Source organism: Spea bombifrons, chromosome 5, assembly GCF_027358695.1.
Source record: "Spea bombifrons isolate aSpeBom1 chromosome 5, aSpeBom1.2.pri, whole genome shotgun sequence".
NCBI lineage: Eukaryota > Metazoa > Chordata > Amphibia > Anura > Pelobatidae > Spea > Spea bombifrons.
This window is the reverse complement of record NC_071091.1, coordinates 14,007,536-14,028,637: the sequence shown is the minus strand read 5'-3', so window position 1 is coordinate 14,028,637 and position 21,102 is coordinate 14,007,536. Positions and strand designations below refer to the sequence as shown.

Sequence of the window (21,102 nt, the reverse complement as noted above, 5' to 3'; positions counted from 1 at the left end):
GATACATTGCTTACCTATATATATAGGCAGATAAAGCACATTTAGTTTTTTCCATACTATATGAAAAGAAGACCTATATTTAGGGAAGAATATTAACACTTACATACTGGAAACATATAATAAAGTGTAAGCTTAAATCTTGTTTCTGTAAGTCAAATTGTTATGTTGTACACTACTTGTTTAGTCCAGTTTGTCCATTGTACAGCGCTGCGGAATATGATGGCGCTATAGAAAACAATAATTTATAATAATACATTTTATTAATACAATAAAACATTAAGAAAGTCACTTTATTCCTAAAGCAGCTGTCTGTGCTGTGACCTGTCACCTAATACAATTGTTATTGTGCTTCCATCCAGTCCTCGCTCCCCGGGATCTGCAGAGACTCGTAAGCAGTAATGCAGGATCATTGGGTGTATCCCGTGACTGGGCAGGGACAACGCTGCGCTCCCCTAGTCAGTAGTGCATTAAACCTGCCGCAGCACCAGTACAGGGTTAAACAGGGCAGCACCGGCAGGAGCTGCAACTGGTAATGTGAGCGTTCTACATACATACAGCTCATTCTTGACACCTCACAGCACACAAGTGGTTAAATGCGAGTGACCTGTTTTGACATCGGATTATAGGTTTTTTGTGTGGTGCATTTAATTATCATATCACATCGGTACTCAATTTCTGTTACTTATGATGAAGTTGCTTACTCTATTAAGAAGGCACATCACAATGAGGATGTATATATATATATATATATATATATATATATCTATATATATATATATTTATATTAGGTCTGTGCTGGAAGAAGAGCTTGGCTGGCCCTGTATAATGCATAGTTAAATCAGTGAGATTTGTACAAAGTCACACATTGAATTATACACTATACAGGGCCAGCGCAGCCCTTTACCAGGGAGACACCTCCGAGTGTTGGCCCTTTATAATGAATAGTGACGTGAGAGAGTTAAATACTACTCAGCAAACTCTCACTTTAGTGAATGAACCCCACTTATGCACACTACCCATTGTACAGCGCTACAGAATATGATGGCGCTGTATATATAAAAAAACATGTGTGGGTTTACATTAGCTGTAATTGGCTTGTTATGAACTCAGAGCACCAGCTGTTCTTCGATCATGTGATTTGCATGTGAGTGAGCACATGATCCCTATGACTCAGGTCATGCTGGAAGAACAATACATACTCATTCTCCCGGAGCTGGCTGCAGCAGTCTTTCCCAATCGCCATCCTTTCTCTTGACCTCATCGCCACTCACTGAATACCCGCATGATGTCACTGCATTTATTTTATTTATAAAACAAATCGAATTCATTACCCATGTTGGTGGTTTCTTTCTGTATTACTTTGGATATGGTAAACCATTCCATTGGCTCGCTGGAACTGAAATGGTTAATCGTTTTACCGTAAGAGTTCATTCAATCCAATAGATAAAAAATATATATATATTTTTTTATATAAAATAAGTTGAAATGCTATAATAACCGATCATTCATTATCATAGTCAATGAATAGAGTTACATTGTTTCCGCTCGGTCGCACAGTTAAGTAGAATGTGAGCAGAGGTCTCTCCTAAGCCCCTCCCACCTCAATGGGCGTGTGCGAATCCCTGGGCAGCTTCAGGGAACGTCAACAAATTTCCATCTCCGTCCTGACTTAGGGAGCAACTGCCAAGCCTCTGTCTACAGTAAATTTCTTAAACTCTTTCACTTCCCCTTAATTTATTTATGAGTTTTGAATCTGAAATTGAATATTACCATAGTGTAATTGCTCATCACTACTTTCATTCCAGCCACTACTGTTTTTTTTTTAAATAGTGTTTAATTACTCGTGGTTTTCAAAACAGGCATTGGTAAGACAGCTGTATTACCCATGATGCTCGGTGGTAGAGGCTGTTCTGTGGACCCTCTGGAGATCTGATGCTGCCTCTTTGGCAAGAGGATAGAGAAGCAGGGATAGAAGGGGAAGAAGGGATTGTCATCTCCAGGATCCCGTATCTGACATACACACACTCCCTTTATCATAGAGAGGGACACTTCTAGATAGAAGGACCAGCAGAGATGCCTCTCTTTACCTCTAACCCGTTTGATCCTGATGTAGGTAAGTTACCTCCACCCCATCTGCACCTCCCACACATCTGCCTTTTGTCTGTATGGTACAATCTCTCCAAACCCCCTATTTCTCTGAAGCCATGTCTCATGGTTGCTTCATATTGTTCAACCTTCTATTCTAACACCATAAGGATAACTTTCTAAATAAGCTGACCCTGAGGCTCTTTAATTATTAGCCCATAGTGAGCATTCCATGTAGGGGAGCTCAATGTGTTGTCCAAATGGCTCTACTACTGGCCCCCCCTGGAAAGCTTGTCTTGTCATTATTAAAGGAGTAATTATTATTGAGTCACCTGCTTTCAAGTCATCTAGTTTAGTCATCCCCTTTAATGTATGTGCTCTAAAAAGAGCTGCGTAAGTTGTTGGTGCTATATAAATAATTCAAGTAGGGAAATCAACCATGACGTACCGGAAGAAAGATCACCAACTGGAAGGCTGTAGATCTGTGTTGAATAGGTAGGAATTGGTCCTGAATGTTGTAACCTCGAGATTGGAGCAAAATCCCAGAGACTCTGGGGCAAACTTTAAGAGTTCCCATGTAGGGCCGTAAGCATTTGCTGATTGTGCCTGGTTGTGTGTACGGAGACTTTGGTTGTGTTTTACTAGCAGGGTCAGCAAGTGTCTCGGCCAAGGACGCCTCGTCCTCGGAGCCACACATTCTATCAGGCTTGCAAGCAGACACAAAGCCCGACCATAAAGCTGTCAGCTCTCTTATTGTAATCGCTAAAGACTACTCTGGATTCCCATGGGATGCACTAAAAAGCCAGTTAGACATTGAATGGGAGAATAATTTGGGACTCACTGCAGTGGGATTTATTGTACATAATCACGTCAACACAGCTTTGGTGCAAAATGGTAAATTTGGAGCAACCGACAGCAACATTCCATTGGTTTCCAAAGTGATTGGGTTACATGTAGACTTTCGCCTTGCAATTGGAATTTGTAATGATGACCACAAAGTACTGAGACTTGTAATCGATAGGAACACATTATTTAGTATTGTAAGGAAGAAAAGCATTTTTAAGGTCACAGTGGGGCAAAAGAGTACCCAGATTTTGACAATGTCCTATGTCCCTTCTAAATGACACACGCTGACCGTATTCCCAAAGAAGTGTGGCCGTAAGTGACATGTAATGGCTGAAGTGTGAGCAATAGGTCACTGATTAATAATGTTTATTTCTATTCTAAGTGAAATTCAAGTTAGTCATACGGTTGTTCCACACATCTATTGTTTAACACAAGCAGTATATGGCCTTGCCCCAAACGCCCTTCTAATATGAGGGATATTGGTGAAGACCGTCACTCGCCCCACACGCCGTACACCACGTTCTTGCTGCTTTTTGTATTGGTTTTCACTCTCGAGTGACTCATCTTTCCAGTCAGAAGAAGCTTAAACTCTATTGTACAGAAAATGAGTCGATTATAGTAAACTGTTTGTTTTTCAAACAGTGCGTTTTTGTTTTCGAATATGTGAAATGTAATGTTGTGATAATACATAAAAAGCTTGCAAATCGGTTTAGTGAAGACGCTACAGTTTCCAAGTGTGAAATCCGATTCCTATTTGTGTGGGACATGGGATTGAAGCCCGTACATTCTAAGGAATAAGTGAATTATAGATCACCGCGGTCATATATACAATATTTTTCATTTTTGACCTCCTCACCTTTTTCGTACGTCAACTTTTTGCGCTGATGATATCGAACCTCCATTCTTTATACTCCCAATGTAATGTAGATAGGGATGCAATATTTGTGTATTAATTTTTTAAATGATTGTCACCTCCAGTCCGCTCTTGCGCAGGCTCAGAGAAAGCCGAGGGCAGGGGACTGTTCAGACCCCCCGTGCACATGTGTGGAAAGTCCTCCTGTTGATTTCAATGAGAACACTTTCCTGTCACTGATTGGCTGTTTCATGCAGGAAAGTGTATTTTATTCAGCACTTTGAGATCGGTTTACAATACAATAAATTGGAGGTACAATATAATCGTGTAGTAAGCACAGGAGGAATACTTCAGTAGGTATGAGCATCGTTGGAATGGAAGACATTGCTGCACTGTGTATGGAGTGAGCCAGTGATTTTTATTTATTTTTTTATTATTATTTTTTCCCTAAGTCAGCAATTTATCCTGTATCCAGAAAAAGTGATTATCTTTCTATTGTTAAAGGATTTTATCACAATTTTTATATTTTGATTTTAAAATTTTCATATGTCACTAGAGGACATTCACGGTAATAAACAGAGCTATTACCTAGCAGTCTGGGGCTTTTTTTTTAAAAGTCATTGAAATGATTTGAAGGTACAATTCCCTTCATTTATATTTTTGATGGGAAGCTGCCTAGGGCAGGCATTTTATAAAGAAACCTCATTTGTTCGCTTGCTTTAGAAATAAATGATCTGCCATATTGCACTGAATTAATCCTTAATTATCTGTTGAAAATACCCAACTTGTGTGGATTTTTATGAAACAGACCATGATTTTATTTATAAATTTTTCAAATATACTCCCATTCAAAAGTTTGGGGTCACTCGGTAATAGCCTTGATTTTGTCTGAAATGGGTCAGAAATACAGCGCAAACTTTGTAAAAGACTATTGTAGCGGGGAATGGCTGAATTTTAATGGAAGATCTTCATACGCGTACAAAGTACTCCTGTGTTCCAATGGCACGTTTATTTGCTAATCCAAGTTTAAAAGGATAATTGATCAGAAAAACCATTTACAATCATGTTACAGCTAGAAATGTCCTTGTTTTCCATGAAAATAGCAAAGTGATCCCAGTCTTACGATAATGTTTAATACTAACCATCCATCAAGTAAGAAAAACCCACACAAAGTATTTTCATTAGTGATTTGCCAGAATTTCTCTTTATTTGTAAGTTCATATTACCATACCTGGGAACTCTCCGGGTTTGACCCGGAGATTGCCGGGTGAGCCCTGTTTCTCCGGGTCAAGACCCAAATCCTCCGAGTTGCGGGAACGGGCTCTTGACACGCCCCGCCCCGCCCATTTTCCTTTAAATGGGGGTGTTTCCCGCTGACATCAGTGTGCAGTCCTGGCCGTGTCCCGCAAGGGAAGGCTCCTGGTAACCGGAGGCCAAAAGTTCCCAGGTATGCATATTACTGTATACAATGACTTCCTACTCAAAATCATGAGTGCCACAAATATACAATCCATGTCAACAATTCTTGTATCCTCGTTTTTAGAGAAAGCTACCAGTGAGCTCAACACAGCTGAGGACTGGGGCCTTATACTGGATCTGTGCGACAAAGTTGGGCAGTCGCGGACGGGGTAAGTAAATAATAATAAAAAAATTCAATGTCTATGACATTTCATTAATATAATTTCAAATCCGATGTGTGTTAAAAAAAAAATAACATGGGTTAAAATTACACGTGCTTATTATGCTGAGTGTATAATGTATACGTTTTTAAGGCTATTGAAAATAATGCAGAATGTGTTGAGTAAAACCAGTACCCTTTATAAGGAAATTTTATTTGAATATTTAGAGAAAAGGGTCCAGAGATTGGTGGCAGATACTTAATTTTATTTACTATTTTTTATTTATTTTTTTTACCTGATTTTCGTTATTTGTTTTGTAAACTGATCAGGCCAAAAGATTGTCTCCGCTCGATTATGAAGAGAGTAAACCACAAGGATCCTCATGTGGCCATGCAAGCGCTAACAGTAAGCTCTTCCTTATTTAGTAGTTAAGCACTTATATGTCATAGATGAAATCAGAATGTAGGATTTATATTTTATGATCTAGTTGATGCTCCTGCCCCCCCATCCACAACGCAGGAGTAGAAGAGGATTTGCCTTAACCCTATTGTACAGCTCTAAGGAATATGAGAGCGCTATATACAGCAATAATAAAATAACCGGAGGCCATAAAATCTCAAAGCAGATAAATCAAAACTTAGTTTGCGTTCATTTCAACAAATAACATTCTATTTCAGCTGCTGGGTGCGTGTGTCTCAAACTGCGGCAAAATATTTCACCTAGAAGTGTGTTCCAGAGATTTTGCGAGTGAAGTTAGCAGTGTTTTGAATAAGGTAAGAGCCATTAAACTGTGGGCCATTGGCGAGCGGTCGCTGCGTTGTTTTCTTTACAGCGGATAAAACTCCACGGGTTAGGCTCCTGCACGCTTGTAACGTTTTGTTTTTTTCTCCCCGCAGGGACACCCGAAGGTCTGTGAAAAGTTAAAAGCCCTAATGGTTGAATGGGCAGATGAATTCAAGAATGACCCTCAGCTTAGTTTAATAGCGGCCATGATAAAGAATCTTAAAGAGCAAGGAGTAACCTTTCCAGCTATTGGATCACAGGTATGGGATGATGGGGTCTTCAGCATTATAACTGCGGGTACTGACATATATATATATATATATATATATATATATATATATATATATATATATATATATAATGTGTGTGTGTGTGTGTGTAATATCCTCTACAACATAGAACATGTGCAGCCCATCAGCTATGAGTTGGACAGATACAGTTAATGAAGTGTATCTCAGTACAGAAATCTTATTTTCTGAAAATTGTAATGTGAAATGAAAAGAAACTGTGGCTTCTATTACATATTTACTGGCCCTTTTAAGGATTCTTTTCTGTTTTCAAACTTTTCAAAGAAAACAATAGGGCTCAAGAATTTGTGACTTTGAAACATTGTTTTTCTCTTATGTTTTATACATCTTTTATAATGTATGCATGTTTTGTCATCCAAGAATAGCTATATTTTATAGGTGGTTTCATCCTTCGAAAGGCTTTATAATAGGACTGGGATAGAATCCAGATGTATTTGAATGGTTTATGAAGGAAGTTGCATTCAGAACAAAATCAAGAGAGCCTGTTGATTTCATTAAAGTAGTGAATATGTAAAATCGTATTGTGTCTGTGCTGTCGCGTGTTACGTGATGATAAAAGGTTTCATTCTTTCTTTTTTTTTTTTTTTTTCTTCTAGGCGGCCGAACAAGCTAAAGCTAGCCCTGCCCTAGTAACCAAAGATCCGGGAACGGTTGCAACTAAAAAGGAAGAAGAGGATCTTGCAAAAGGCAAGGCAATTTTCTCTAAAATTAGATTTTTTTCTGTATGGGGGGCAGTGGAACAATAACATAAACATTGACAAATACACAATTTGACACAAAGAACACACGATAAGACGCACTGGTACCGAAGAAGAGGCCCTGTGAGCATACAAACATCGAGAGATTGGGCAAATTAGCTTTCTCCCATTCTGACACCTGGCTGATGAAGATTGCCGTAATAATATGAATTATAGTTTGTGTATCTTTGTCCTCCTCGCTGTTTAATAGAGAACAGGCGAGAACATATTTTGTAGTGATAAAGGATTTCTATCACAAGCAGGTTCTTGCCTAGAGAATAAGTGAAGGGCACTTTTTCTCCCATCTTCCTCATCCCTAAACCCTTACGGGGACCAAGACTGAATGCGAAGCTGCTGCATGTCCACGCATTCATCCAGTAGCTCTAGATCAAGATGGAGAACATGAAGCCAATATTAGAGGTCCTGTCACCTCATGCTTGTGTATAATCGACCTCATGGTCGTGTTTGGCAAACACTTCAGTATTATCTGCAGGATTGCAGTGCTTTGGCACGGTTCCTTTCTACATTTAAAGTTTCAGGTACTACCCTTTGACATCTTCTTAGCACTACAGGTTGTTTGCAAAAAAAAAAAAACCAACTGGTCGGGGTTAATAGCCTATTTAAAGAGAGAAAGCAGCATACTTGTTCTATACAGTGAAGGTTCCTTGTAGTTGGAATCGGTTTAGTATTGATTGTCAATGAGGCTTTTTTTTTCCTACTTAGGCTAATTTTACCCTGTCCTGTGTGGTACGATCATTTTTCTTATACAGAGTGAAACTCCCCGTGACGTTTGCTTAATACTGCATGTACATTTTTATTTTTATAGCTATTGAATTGTCCCTTAAAGAGCAAAAGCAACAAGGCACAACGTCTAGTCTGTACCCGAGCACAAGCTTCCTAACCAGTCACAAGTCCGAGGGCCGGAAAGTCCAGGCCATATACGACTTTGAAGCTGCTGAAGACAATGAGCTAACGTTTAAAGCGGGTGATATAGTCACTGTTCTGGATGACAGGTACGGACACAATCATCTCTTTTAAATAAGTTGCCTTTGTGTTGAAAGAACAAGCTGAGTGTCCTCCCCTGATTTTCCTGCGACTTATGAAAAGATAGACGCCAATGAATTGAACCGTTATGAAGAGGTCGGGCGCATGCTGATAAAGTACAGGAGTTTGGAAATTGTATTGCGACTCAAATATTGAGACTGCTTTATGCCCTGAAGATCTCATAGACATTCATCTCTAAATATTTTAAGAACACCGCATGAAAATGGTGTCCTAACCATTAAAATCTAATTTGTTCTATTCTAGGAGGGTAAAAATCCCCAATCCTACACTTCTTACTGGCTAAGCTGTATACAAAAAGGGTTGGTTTGTAAACCAACGATTCCATTGCATTCTTCATCTGTTCTGTCATTTATGATTGATGTTATTTCAGTGACCCAAACTGGTGGAAAGGCGAAACTCAAGATGGAATTGGGTTATTTCCTTCTAATTTTGTCACAGCTGATCTTACTGCAGAAGTAGATATGAGTAAGTTGACTGTTTTTATTTTCATATTCAACCTTCTCTTTGTCTGCAGATTACTTAAAAATCTCTAATTGTGTATTTGTGTCCGTAACATCAGGGGGGCATGTTGCCCCCTTTAATTTGGAGTACATATAAGGCCTTTAGAGAGAGAGTAGTATGAGGTACAGCGTGTAATGTCTTATACAGATATTTGTCAGTGGTTTAGATTGTTAGAAAGTAGGTTTTCATCATACACTCCTCTTACAAAATACTAAATATTTAATAAAGAGAATGGATTTCATTAGCCAGCATCATAATTGGGTGACGTTAATATTTCTGGTTACAGTGAAGAGCGAAAAGAAGACGGTACAGTTCAGTGATGAAGTGCAGGTGGAAACCATAGAACCGGAACCTGAGCCGGTTTACATTGATGAGGTAGGTTCTGTTTTGGGGTATACGGTAATGCCGACAGATTGTCACAGTGGCTTTTACATTTTGGCTAGAAAGGCCAGCATTAAATTAGATAAACCAATGTTACTGTGTTTCCAGATTAAATTTAGGAAGTATGTATTAGTAAGCAGATTTATGTCCGCAGCATGGGAGCAGCCAAGTCAACTTCTGTCCCTGACACCCCACTAAAGAATAAATTGTGTATTTCCTTGAGCAGCCATCTATGCCGCTTCTAATGTCAGGAAATGGCCTCCCCCTGCAAGACCAGCTCTAAATAGAGCTAGGAGACACTTTAAAAAAGCAAGTAAGCTGGTCAGATACCGTCCATTTGGTAACTTTAGCAATAACTAGATTTGATCTCTAAGTCGGGGTTATATAGGTGTGTGTGTGTGATATATATATATATATATATATATATATATATATATATATGCTACTGTACTTTGCTGAAGCCATGTAGTTCCTCCTGATAACACTAGGTGTCGGCATACCTCGTACCATGTATATCATAATATCATATATCCATAATTAAAGTTAGTTCAGAAACTACTAATTGTTAGGCTCTGGCCACTGGCATGTAGAGTAAAAACATATCGGTGGGATGAAGGCTCGTGTGTTTGAATATTTTAGGATTTTATAGAGGAAAATGCTTTTTTGGATCGACAATTCTATATTGAAGGCCATATTAATGCTTTATGTAATGAATATTTATGAACATGAATGATATGTATGCACAATAACTGATTGCACAATGTTTAACAGGATAAAATGGACCAGTTGCTACAGATGCTTCAAAGTGCAAATCCTACTGATGGCTTACCAGACCCAGCAGACCTGCTTCATCTAGAAGGTGAGCCAGAAGATGTTTATTTGAATAATGTGTATCAATGTTACAAATGTGAATTCAGTATCCATAAATATTATCAGGTTTTACATAAAAGAACATTAAAGAACTTTAATGTTTTACTGCTTCAGCCAGAAACTAAAAAGTACTTAGGAAAGGTGAGACGGGAAAAAAATGGCACGTTTTAATTTTGAGTGCTTAAACAGTTATCTGTTCTATTGACATCAATCTTTATGGGTTTTTAGTCTCATAATACATCTTTTGTACTACCAGTTGATCAAAAAAATCCAGAAAATGTGCAGCGTTTCATTTTTACGCGATCTGCAACCAGATCCGCAATTGGATATTTATTCGCTTTTATTTTATATTTGTGCAAATATGGTATATATATAGTTGCTAATCATTTTATATATAGGTGCTGATTATGTCACCACTGTTATGGTCAGCGCTTTAAGTTACATTTTATTTTACCTCAATTAATTGGTTTTAATTACATGTAGATGACCTGTATTTCTTTTATATTTATTTTTCCTTTCATTTTTAGCTGCCTGTCATCAAATGGGACCATTAATCGATGAAAAACTGGAAGATATTGACAGGTACGTGTGTTCCCTGTGCATACACTGAGGCGGTGTTGGCATATATCTGTGGGTATTTAATCATCTTTGCAGAAGTCTTCATATTTATCTGTTGCTAAATGTTGATTTATTATCTATCTATTAATTGACAGATGTTTTGCAGTTCTGGATTTAGCGATCTTAACCTCTTAAAGTCCGGGGCATGTCATTAACCTGTTTAGTGCTGAAAATCTTGCGCAATCAAGCGAAACTTCCATTATAAATGATTGCCTAGTGTTCTCAATGAACACAGGCTCCATTCATGTCTAGTGAGTACAGCCGTAGTCAGAAACCAATCAGCAGCCTCAGGTAAAAAAAAAAAAAAAAAGTTAACCAGTGGCAGTCTGGATCGCTGTAACTGCCCATTCTTTTCCCCCCACTTCGCAAGTCTTGCACAATCAAGCAATGCTGCATTCATGGACAGTGAGTGGTGCTGATCAGAGGCCTAAGAAAAGATTAAAAAAAAACTAAAAAAAAAAGTGTCACCAGGTTGCCAGCTGATCTATTGTGGCACGGCCAGCTGCACCTGCAAATAAAATCAATAAAAAAGATTAAAAAAAAACACAAGAAAAAATACATCCACACTTTATAGACTAATGACTCCCATCACCTCCAGCCAAGTGTAGTGTATTGTCATTTCACCCTTTATTTTCTGTGACCTTGCACTATTTTGTGGGATGTTGCGCAGTGAAATGAGTCTCATGTAGTAAGCCCTGTAGATTTCGAAAAGTATACAAAAACCTATGCATGTGGGGTATTTCTGTAATCCAGAGATGCAACTAAATACTTCTTGGTGGATTTTTCTACAGTTACATGTAATCTATGCAAACGATCCTAAGAAACATGGAAAGTTTGGTAGAAAAACAAAATTAACGTTGCAGCTCCCTTTGACAGAGATTGGCGACCGAATGTTCTTTGTGGGATACCCAGGGTTGTCCAAAAATATATACTTTTTGTGGAGGTGTTTTGAGCTGGTGGGCTGCCAAACAGTCCCAAATGAGACATAGGCTTCACAAAGTAAAATTTAAAAAAAATTCTTTTTATTTTTAAATTAAGGACGCTTACATTAATGTATTTGGTGATGTGTGTGTGGTATTAAAAGAAAGCTCCACCTGTCCTTAAAAAAACAATATATAATATTGTGTGGGGGCACAAAAATGAAAAAAGGAGAATTGTGGTTAAGGGAACAGTTGATGGGAACATGTTTCTGGTTCTTGGACACGAAACACCTTTAGTAATGAAGGAGTTACATTTTAATGGCCCATAACTGCGTTGATAAATTTTGTATTTGCTGCATCTAGCTACGGAAAGAACAAGTTAGCACCGTTTTTTAATGATTTTTGTTTTATCAAAGCAATGTTCAGCTAACAATGGGGTAATGAACGGGCAAATTACACGGGGTATTAACTGGGTTCCTGTTTGGTCTATTATCAATAGTTTGAGTCACTTTAGATTGTGGGAAACTGAACCTACATTGTATTAAATAAGTTTTTAGATCAATGCAAATAGCAGATTTCAGGAAACTACATGTAGTTATTGACTATAGTACAGTTTGAGTTCCTTTATCTCTCTATGGATATATATAATATATACACTAAATATAACCTATATTCTTCTTCCTATCTCTCACTGCCCCCTAAGGAACTCTATTTAAATCTGAGATCACGCTGTAGTTTGTATCGGGGAGGAAGGACACATCATATGATTAGCAGACGTTTCTTCCTAACACTTTGTAATTTCATATCGTTTCAGGAGGCACTCCGAATTATCTGAACTAAATGTTAAAGTAATGGAGGCTCTTTCATTATACACGAAATTAATGAATGATGACCCCATGTATTCTATGTACGCGAAGATGCAGAACCAACAGTATTATATGCAAAGTGCAGGAGTCCCTGCTCAGCAGGTAAGTCAAGCGTAGTGTAGACTCATAAACACTTTTTGATGTGTACATGTGAAACATCTTTCCAGCAGAAGTGGTAGAGGTTAATACAGTGCATGGGACAGGCATAAGGCTCTCCTGAATATAAGACAAGACCAAGGAATGATTTAAGGTCCGAATCTTTACGTCAAGAGAACCGGGCAGGCTGGATGGTTCTCATCTGCCGTTATATGTTTCTATGGATCACGCTGTCAGGCATAACGGCACAGATCAAAATTCATGCTTGATAACTTTTGCTTATGTAGCTGCGTTTAGGCTGTGTGGGTCTCCGACATATATAGATTAAAGCAAACACTTCCCGAATTCCCCTCGCATTGAGTGGTGAAGAAGCTTCTCTTCGTTGATCAAAATAACACATAATGAAAGGAATAAGCCTGCGGTCTAAAATATTTTTTCAATATGCAAATATTCTCTGAACAGCTAAATAACCTGGTTCCCCCAATAATGCATTACGTAGCAGAGGACCGGGTAAACCAGTCCTCTGGCACTCAAAGGGTCAGATATACATTGCCCTCCGAGGGTTGTAAGCCTATTTTTTTTTATTTATTTTTTTTTAATCCTGCATTCATTAATTGAAAGTGTGTATTGGAATGGGGGGGGACATTTAACTAGGAAAAAGTGGGGGTGCATACATTTTCTTTTTAAACCAATTTCTGGTTTAATTTTTTATTTATTTTTTACAACTCCTACAGCCATATCAAGGACAGCATCCGAATGCCACCTACCTTGTTACCGGGAACGCACAGATGGGCCACATACAGACCTACCCGATCCCTCCAGATCAACTTCCTTCGATAAATCAAGTGACACATCCTGTAAATGCAGAAATCCCCGGCCCGTCACCTCAAGCTGCCTATAAGTAATGTGAATATTTTATATGTTCTTTACCTAGATAACAAGGCTTTATTTTATCCCCATAATCTGCAAATGTACACAAATTATTTCATTAGTCAGCAAACTTGGTGTTTATATATGACATCATTTTGTATCAAATACTGTATTACTTCAGCAGAAATATCTTCACGGGCTTCATTGACATCCATGCAAACAAACCTTAGCAGATCTGCCATTATTTTCTTTTATCTGAAGGATGAATCCCATAAAAACGAAGACACCAAGTTTTAAGAAGCTTTTCAGTTTCCATGGCAACAGCCTATCCGTGCCTGTTTTGTGCTTTACCAAATACCATTGAGCTTGCATATATTACTCATGGATCTATGTCAGTTTTGCTACTAATACATATATTTTTTATGTGTCTTGTTGTTTAGTGCCTCAGTAGTCCATTCAGCGTCAGGAAGCACGTACATCAATCAGCCGGCTGCCGGATACAGCCAAAGTCCTGCTGCTGCCGTTGATCTTGGTGCTTATCAGACTGGTAACGTAACTTCGGAGGCTCCAAGCTATACAGTAACCTCTTCAGCTCCTTCAACCAGTCAAGACCAACAACAGAGTTATCCACAGAAAGCTCTTCTATAGGCGCATGGATTGCGAACTGCGTGCTCTGGGTACCGGAGGGGTGCACTAGTGCTCCTTTGCGCTCAACTGGTTAGCGTCCTAAGAAAACCCACAATGTGACCGCTCCTTTTATCTAAATCTGGCATTTCATTTTTTTAATGGTCCTATGCAGACTAGGTAGATATATAATATATATATATAGGTCCTACCAGTATTTTATTTCTATTTTAGTATAGTAAATACCTAAAACCCGTCGCCGCTGCTTGTGTTTGGCCAATGGTTTCCTATGGCGGTTGTGTCAGACAGGTTCTAATGCGGCATGCCCAATGATATCACAAGTAATTCCTCAACTCACCGAGCTCCGATATTTACAACTTCAGCTAAACTGTTTGTTCTGCAAACCAATAAAGATGCCTGGAGCAGCCATTTAACTTAAGATTAATAGTGATTAGTTCTGTGTAGCAGTGTAAGTGTGTGCACCATCTCCTTTATGGTCCTGTGGTTGAAGACACATTTTGTTAAAGTGTTGCTGAACAAAAATGAAAGAAACAATTGGTTTTTCCAGAGCAGGAAACATATCATGAAGATTCTAATCTAAATACATCTAAAGTTTGTGTGTTCCCGGGCAGGGGTGGAATTCTCCATATAGCGTGATTTATCCAGAGTGACCCGTTTTCCATTTACGGCCAACATGCTCGTGCCTTGCCTTTAATTCCTTTCTGCCGCAACCTTTCCACGTCTTGATGGTAGCCTGAGATATAAACCTTATTCTTTATTGTTTCGTTAGGCCAGCTGGGAGATGTGATGCCAAAGAGTGAGTTGAGTGAGCATGGACTGACCTTTTATAGGTAACAAGAAAGAGAGAGGAGAAAAAAATAATCCAGTGTAGTGTAATATGGAATATATATATTTTTAAATGCTCTTAAAATTCAATACGTGAAAAGGGACATGATCCTAGGAGCTTATTTTAAAATAACTGCATTTTTTTTTTTTATTTTCTTTTTTAATGTCAACATTTGTATATAAATATAATACACTGTTGTATAGATATGTTGATTTAGTAAATAAGTTATTTCTTTACCTGGGTAAATTGACTACACCCTTCATTTCATTACCCAAACTAGTTTTAGTTTTAAAAATTTCATTTTCTCTTTTCTTTTTCTTTTTAAAACACTATTAAACCTACCCGTTTTTAAGAATATTTTCTTCTGACACTCCCGGAATAGCCAAGTCTTAACTAAATGTCAAAGGGAATTGATCAAAAAAAAAATAATATATTTATATTCAATGTCATACAACCTTGATTAGTTTAATATAACTTCCTGATAAGGAAAGTGTCTGCAAACATTCTGATTTTGATGATGTCAGACTTGGGATTAGTTCCCCTGTTGGAAAATGTGCTTTTTAAATTTTGTCCGATTACAAAAAAAAAAAAAAAAAAAACCCAAATCACTTTAATCATCATTTTTTGGTTTTGTAAAAACAAAAACAAAAAACAAGGAATCTTCAAAAAAAAAACAAAACTGTTATTTATTCTGTTTCATTGGAAACAATTTCAAATTGGTTTCCTACTGATGTTTCCCCCGTGCATTAAAGTGAAAGGGGATCTTGTAGAGACGCGTAAGGGTTTTGCTTTCTTAAGATTTATCTAAATCTAACATGACGCTTCTACTTGGTTTAACACTAATATACCTGGACACTACAATGCGACTTATATATTTTTCTGGGGGCAAATGCTGATGGTGAGAAACAAGGTAATGCATACAACAACCACCGAATAATAACCGGAAACATTATGTTGATTGTTATGGTGGCTGCTCCACTTTGCTCTTTATGCATAACCTCCAATGTATTTGATATACATTTAATAAGAAAAAATGATTTAGGGGACTCCGGGGGAGGGGGAGTCAATGATTGATACTGTTTTTTGGGGTTGATAGATCTAGGATAGAAGAGGCCTATGAGGCCCTGAAAGCTATTTTTATTTTTTGTATTTTTTTTTTTTTTTTTTTTTTAAAGTTTACATTTTTTTCTATGTTGGACCAATAAAAAATATTTATTCAGACTGAAAACACGATTGACCTGCACTTGATCACATATTCAATGGTTGTTCACCACATGGGGTGATGATGCTTATTAGGCTTCTCTAAGATACCTTTGCGTACAATTCATCGAATAATTGTGTTTATCCAGATTACTGGTCGTGATGCGTACATTTCTGTTTTATATGTATTTTAGAGTTGTAATGCCGCTGCAAAAGCCGATAACGGCACATACAGAATGATACATGTGACAAATACATAGCCATTGTGTATCCTTATACTTTTTTTGCCGCTGAACGTTGCGTCTCCTAGCCACAGGAGAAAGAGGTTATTGAAAGATACCAAAAAAGTGTACTTCTCGTACCAGAAAAAAAAATCATGACCTAAGGAGTAATTGGATGGTTATGGGAGCAAAGAAATGCCAACCTCATTAAATGCCACCCCGTGTGTTCATACCGATGTACAATAGATAATAAATTGTTAACGTTGTGGCAGAATTAACATAATCCAAGTATTAATATTGTAATATGAAATATTAAAATGCTTGAAATTGTCTGTGCATTACCGATTTCTCACTTTAAGTATAAAGAAAAAGCAAGCGGTAGTTGCAATATGTGGTTCCCCAAACATTTCTATTTCCGTGGCAGTACAATTGAAGGATATTTCACCTTTTATAGGTATTGCATGTCAAGTACAAATCATTAATGTTTTATGCTACATTCTTTATTGTATAATTTGCCCATAATCTCAAAAAACATTTCATTACCATTTATGTATTATAAATTGCAGACTGCATTCTGAATATAATGTAATTTTTTATGTTCTAAATAAACCAGATCTAGACATTGTGTGTTTCTAGTTGTCTCTCCAACCAAAGCCCTTGCAGAATCCAATGTTTACTGGTTCAATTCTCGGTGGTGCCCTCTAGTGGTGTGCATAGGCTTCCACAATGTTTTTACCTAGGTGTGCTTACCTGTTTCAATTCAAATGGTATTTTCATTTATAAAATCTATCTTAAACCTACTGGGTTTTCATGATGAAATCAGTTTCCTCTTTAGTTCTCATTTAATGTATAAGCATTGTGATCGGGGATCTTGGGATGCTGTCCTCCTATTTTGGCTGGGAGAGGTAAACACACACCAGAAGCTTCTTGTGAGACACAATGATCAGCACAGACCCAACGAGAGGCAAGTCCCAGGAGCAAACAGCGAGATAGTAACTCACGCAAAAAAGTAAAGGATAGCGGGCAGCATGGTACCCGATAACCACCTGATGCACTTAAACAAGGATGTTTTTACTGCCATCCGGTGGGGCTGACCTTTACTTTTTTGGCTGAGAGAGGGGAAAAAACCCAACAGTCTTTCACATATCAAACTAATTGTAAGATGGATGGGAGTCATCTCTCGGCTTCCTTTGTTTCTCCCTAGAAGAATCTCCTTCCTCTTCTTCTGCTTAAGAAGCATTTTGTAGCCTTCCTGTCCTGCTTAAAATTTTATTATTTATACAGGAAAAAATCTTTACGAACGTCAATACATTACGTTCAATAAAGTAAGTACAGATAAAATAAATTTAGCTCAGCTTTTTGGATGCAATGGCGTACAGATATTATATGGGCTTAGACCAGGCACAATTATTTGTTAATTTGGAATGTTTCTACAACTTTGCTCCAACTTTGCGTTTATACATAAAAGCTGGGAATTCCAAAGGGTTCACTTGCTTTTTCTTGACACTGTATATAGAGCACTGTACCGTTCTACAGAACTGTGCTTTTTGCAATGCTTATATAGGAAGGGATGGGGTAGACGTAGCAGGAATCTTCCACGGGAGTCATAAAACATTACAGGTGACGCGCATAATTGGAACACAAGTCCAAAAAAGAAGAGAGAGCAATCTGTGCTGGGTTCTCCGGGTTCCTGTTCTTTAAGTATCTGACACTAGGGGGAGATAGTGAGCACTGTTCTGTGTAATGAAGCTGTCGAAAAAAGACTTTTTTTTCCCCAAAGTTACTTTATATGATAATAGTCTCTAACAGTACTAACAACATTAAAGGGATACTCCGGTGTTCCAGGCAGCCCACCGAGCGATGAATGTACATGAAAGTACATTGATTTAACAAAGTGCAAGTAACAGCAAGACACGATAATTCACTGGTGTGTTACACAAGCATTCTATGAATGTAGGAGCTCCATTATAATCTCAGAATCTGCATTTCAATCAGCTATTTCCTGGCCCTTGTATGTAAATGATAATAACCAGACAAGAACTAATAGTTATTGGCATTGCTGTTGGATCCACAGGGTCCACAGTGCCTCGGCTGATACAAACAGTAGCCTTCACTGGTGATGGGATGTGTCCCCAAAAGAAAGTGGGGAAAATAATCAATATCAAGAAAGATGGTATAGAATTTGGGAAAAGGCACAGGGAAGGCAAAAAAAAAAAGTGTCACAGAAGGGAAAGGATTAGACACGACCAGCTGGCTGGGGCTTTATAACAGTAACATGTCTTTGGTGAAACTCATAACATGTAAACTCTTACATTTATAGCAAGCAGTTCAACTGAATACTCACGTAGTACTAATTTTAATAAAGCATTGATACTTTTTTTGGTATGAAGCTCACATATTTATTAAGACTATTTGTTAACCATATTGAAGAGGGGGGTATTACTAATAAAAACACCGTAAAATTTTATTTTAAAATGTAACCTTTTCAATGATGGGGCATTATTATTACTATTATTATTATTATTATTATAAAGATAAATTAAGCACTGACTACCGTGTGCTAAATAAATCACACTAATTATCACTGTTATTTATCTTTAAACATTGCGTAATTACTAATTTAACATTAGTTTGATTTTCTCAATGATTGTTCAATTACTTTGATCTCACTGGATGCCCAGAGGTTTGCATTGATCTTATTAGACGCAGTGATTTCGACCTGTAATCGGCTGATTATGATGTACACTCGCTAAATGTTTATGCGACTTTAAGCAGTTATCCGTCATTTTCTGGATTGATTCTTTGGGAGATAAATTGCTGACTGGCCGAGTATGAATTAAGCATGCGATCTGCATATCTTTATCTGGTGAATTGGGAATGTGTTTAGACTTTTCTATATTTTTTATATTTAGTTTTGTTGTCTTTTTGTAAATATGAATGCAATTTTTACAATTGCTTTTTTTTTTTTTAGAAGTAGACCATGTTACATTGAGAGATCACTTACTAGGTATATCTTGCAGATTAGAAGTTAATAAATCTGTCAGTAATGAGTAAACCATTCACTTTTTGTAATTGTGTTACTGGAAAGCAGTGCTAAATTCTGGAATTAACAAGGGAAAACTTTGGGATGTTCCTTCCTTTTCTACACAAAATGATGTTTTTCTTTTCTCCCAGAGGTTTGACATTACTTCCTCTTCGTGATCTGTTTAAATACACTGTCTTTGCCATCTTCCTGACTATGCTCATTCATTCACTTTCCCTTCCAGTTAAGTAGGGGTGGATGAAGAATTTCAACATCTGAGTGATTTGCTGGGTCAGCAGTTCGTTGTCCTTTGGTATTTAAATGGTTAAAGGGAACATAGAGTTAACAAATATTGTGGGTGTGTTAAAAATGTGTGTATGATTAATTATTTTCTTGGGAAATACTTATTCAAACTTGTATGTAATATATAAATCATTGTATGTACAAATCCCTGTATAGAAGTTTATTTGGTGAATTATCACCAAAAGTTTACATTTTAGACAACTGAAATATGACTTTTTTTCCCCAATTAACTCATTAGTGTCTTGATCAAGGTTGAACGTATTGGACTTGTGTCTTTTTTAACCTAAAATATTATGTTACTATGTATATTACTATGTTAAGTTAACTAAAGCAGAAACGTGATTGACAAAAAGAACAGTAAGTGGACAGCTGTCATGTCGCCACTGCTTTAATCAAAACATTAGTGTGACCTTAAGATCACGAAGGTCTATTCCTGGAATACTCATACGTTTCAACAGCTTCCCAGAAATGTGTATTACGAAAGAAGCGAATAAAAACATGAAGTAGAGGAAATGAGCCGTTATCTCTTTTGTTTGTGTATATGATTGGACAGTTCTGCAGAATTGATTAGTGCTATTTGAAAATATAAGAGTAATAGACACCTGAATGTGTTCTAGAGATGAATATTACTAGTTTGTGAAGTGTCGGGGGGTCTGGCTCTTCTTAGTGCCAGTCTTTCTTATAAAGGTTCTTGTAAGGGCGCACATTACACTTGTACTTGCCCCCATGCTAAATGCTGCCGGCCCTCACCCTCACAGAGATTCATCTTTACAATCCTATCCACTTTATCCAAGAACCTTACTTGTGATTGTCCCCAGACCAGGCGATCCCAAGACCCTCAGGTGTCCTCTGATTGATTAACAATTAGCTGTTGCATTGCTGATCCACATTAAGTGTGATAAGGAGTCAGGGTGTTCAATGGATTGGGCTAAGATCACAGAGTAAGAACACATAAACATGCAGCTGCCTGAAAACATTATATAAAACTATTTGGCCCCTAAAATCTACAATGTGACCTCCATATGTATAAATATATATAATGTGTCATATACCTTCATAATGTTACTGAGAAAGAAGTGTGACCTATACACATAATTATGATATAAAATCTGTATGTCTTTTAAATAAATATTTCTTTGGAGGAACATTCTCTCTGTCATCAAGTCTTTGAAAGAGTATAATATTCTTACACCTTCTCAACGGAAACCTGTGTCAATTAATTTCAGTTCAAAGGAAGTCCTTGTTATTTCCTTTACCAATAAACTACAAATGTCAAATTTACACTTTCAAGATATTCTGAAATAAAGGGATTTCATTGCTCATCTCTTCTGGGGAATGTGATGAATGTGATGATTGTACTGAAACTGGGTAGAAACATCAGAGGTTGTTGGCTGGCCGGTGACCTTCAACTTAACGATTCATTTTGTGAAGTCAGAACATATGATAGATTGCCATATGGGAATATAG

At 37.5% G+C, this 21,102-nt stretch overlaps 1 protein-coding gene across 2 annotated transcripts; it reads left to right on the top strand.

The window, feature by feature from the left end:
• Window positions 1-1,929: 1,929 nt before the first annotated feature.
• STAM (signal transducing adaptor molecule) lies at window positions 1,930-14,906 on the top strand. 2 transcript variants are annotated; one of them, XM_053466958.1, is made up of 14 exons: window positions 1,930-2,113; window positions 5,328-5,412; window positions 5,733-5,808; window positions 6,081-6,176; window positions 6,300-6,446; window positions 7,091-7,181; window positions 8,058-8,244; window positions 8,667-8,761; window positions 9,084-9,172; window positions 9,950-10,037; window positions 10,576-10,630; window positions 12,401-12,554; window positions 13,283-13,449; window positions 13,859-14,906. In XM_053466958.1, the coding sequence occupies exons 1-14, from the start codon at window positions 2,074-2,076 to the stop codon at window positions 14,064-14,066; spliced, it is 1,578 nt and encodes a 525-aa protein (XP_053322933.1). In that variant the 5' UTR covers window positions 1,930-2,073; the 3' UTR covers window positions 14,067-14,906. The 2 variants fall into 2 exon arrangements, with proteins under 2 accessions (XP_053322933.1, XP_053322934.1); XM_053466959.1 differs by having other exon boundaries at window positions 13,283-13,454; window positions 13,859-13,983.
• Window positions 14,907-21,102: the final 6,196 nt, after the last annotated feature.

Coding starts and splice junctions, on each gene's coding strand:
- STAM (XM_053466958.1), top strand. CDS start 2,074: ATGCCTCTCTTTACCTCTAACCCGTTTGATCCTGATGTAG. Junction 8,245..8,666: donor GTCACTGTTCTGGATGACAG/GTACGGACACAA, acceptor ATGTTATTTCAG/TGACCCAAACTGGTGGAAAG. Junction 13,450..13,858: donor TCACCTCAAGCTGCCTATAA/GTAATGTGAATA, acceptor CTTGTTGTTTAG/TGCCTCAGTAGTCCATTCAG.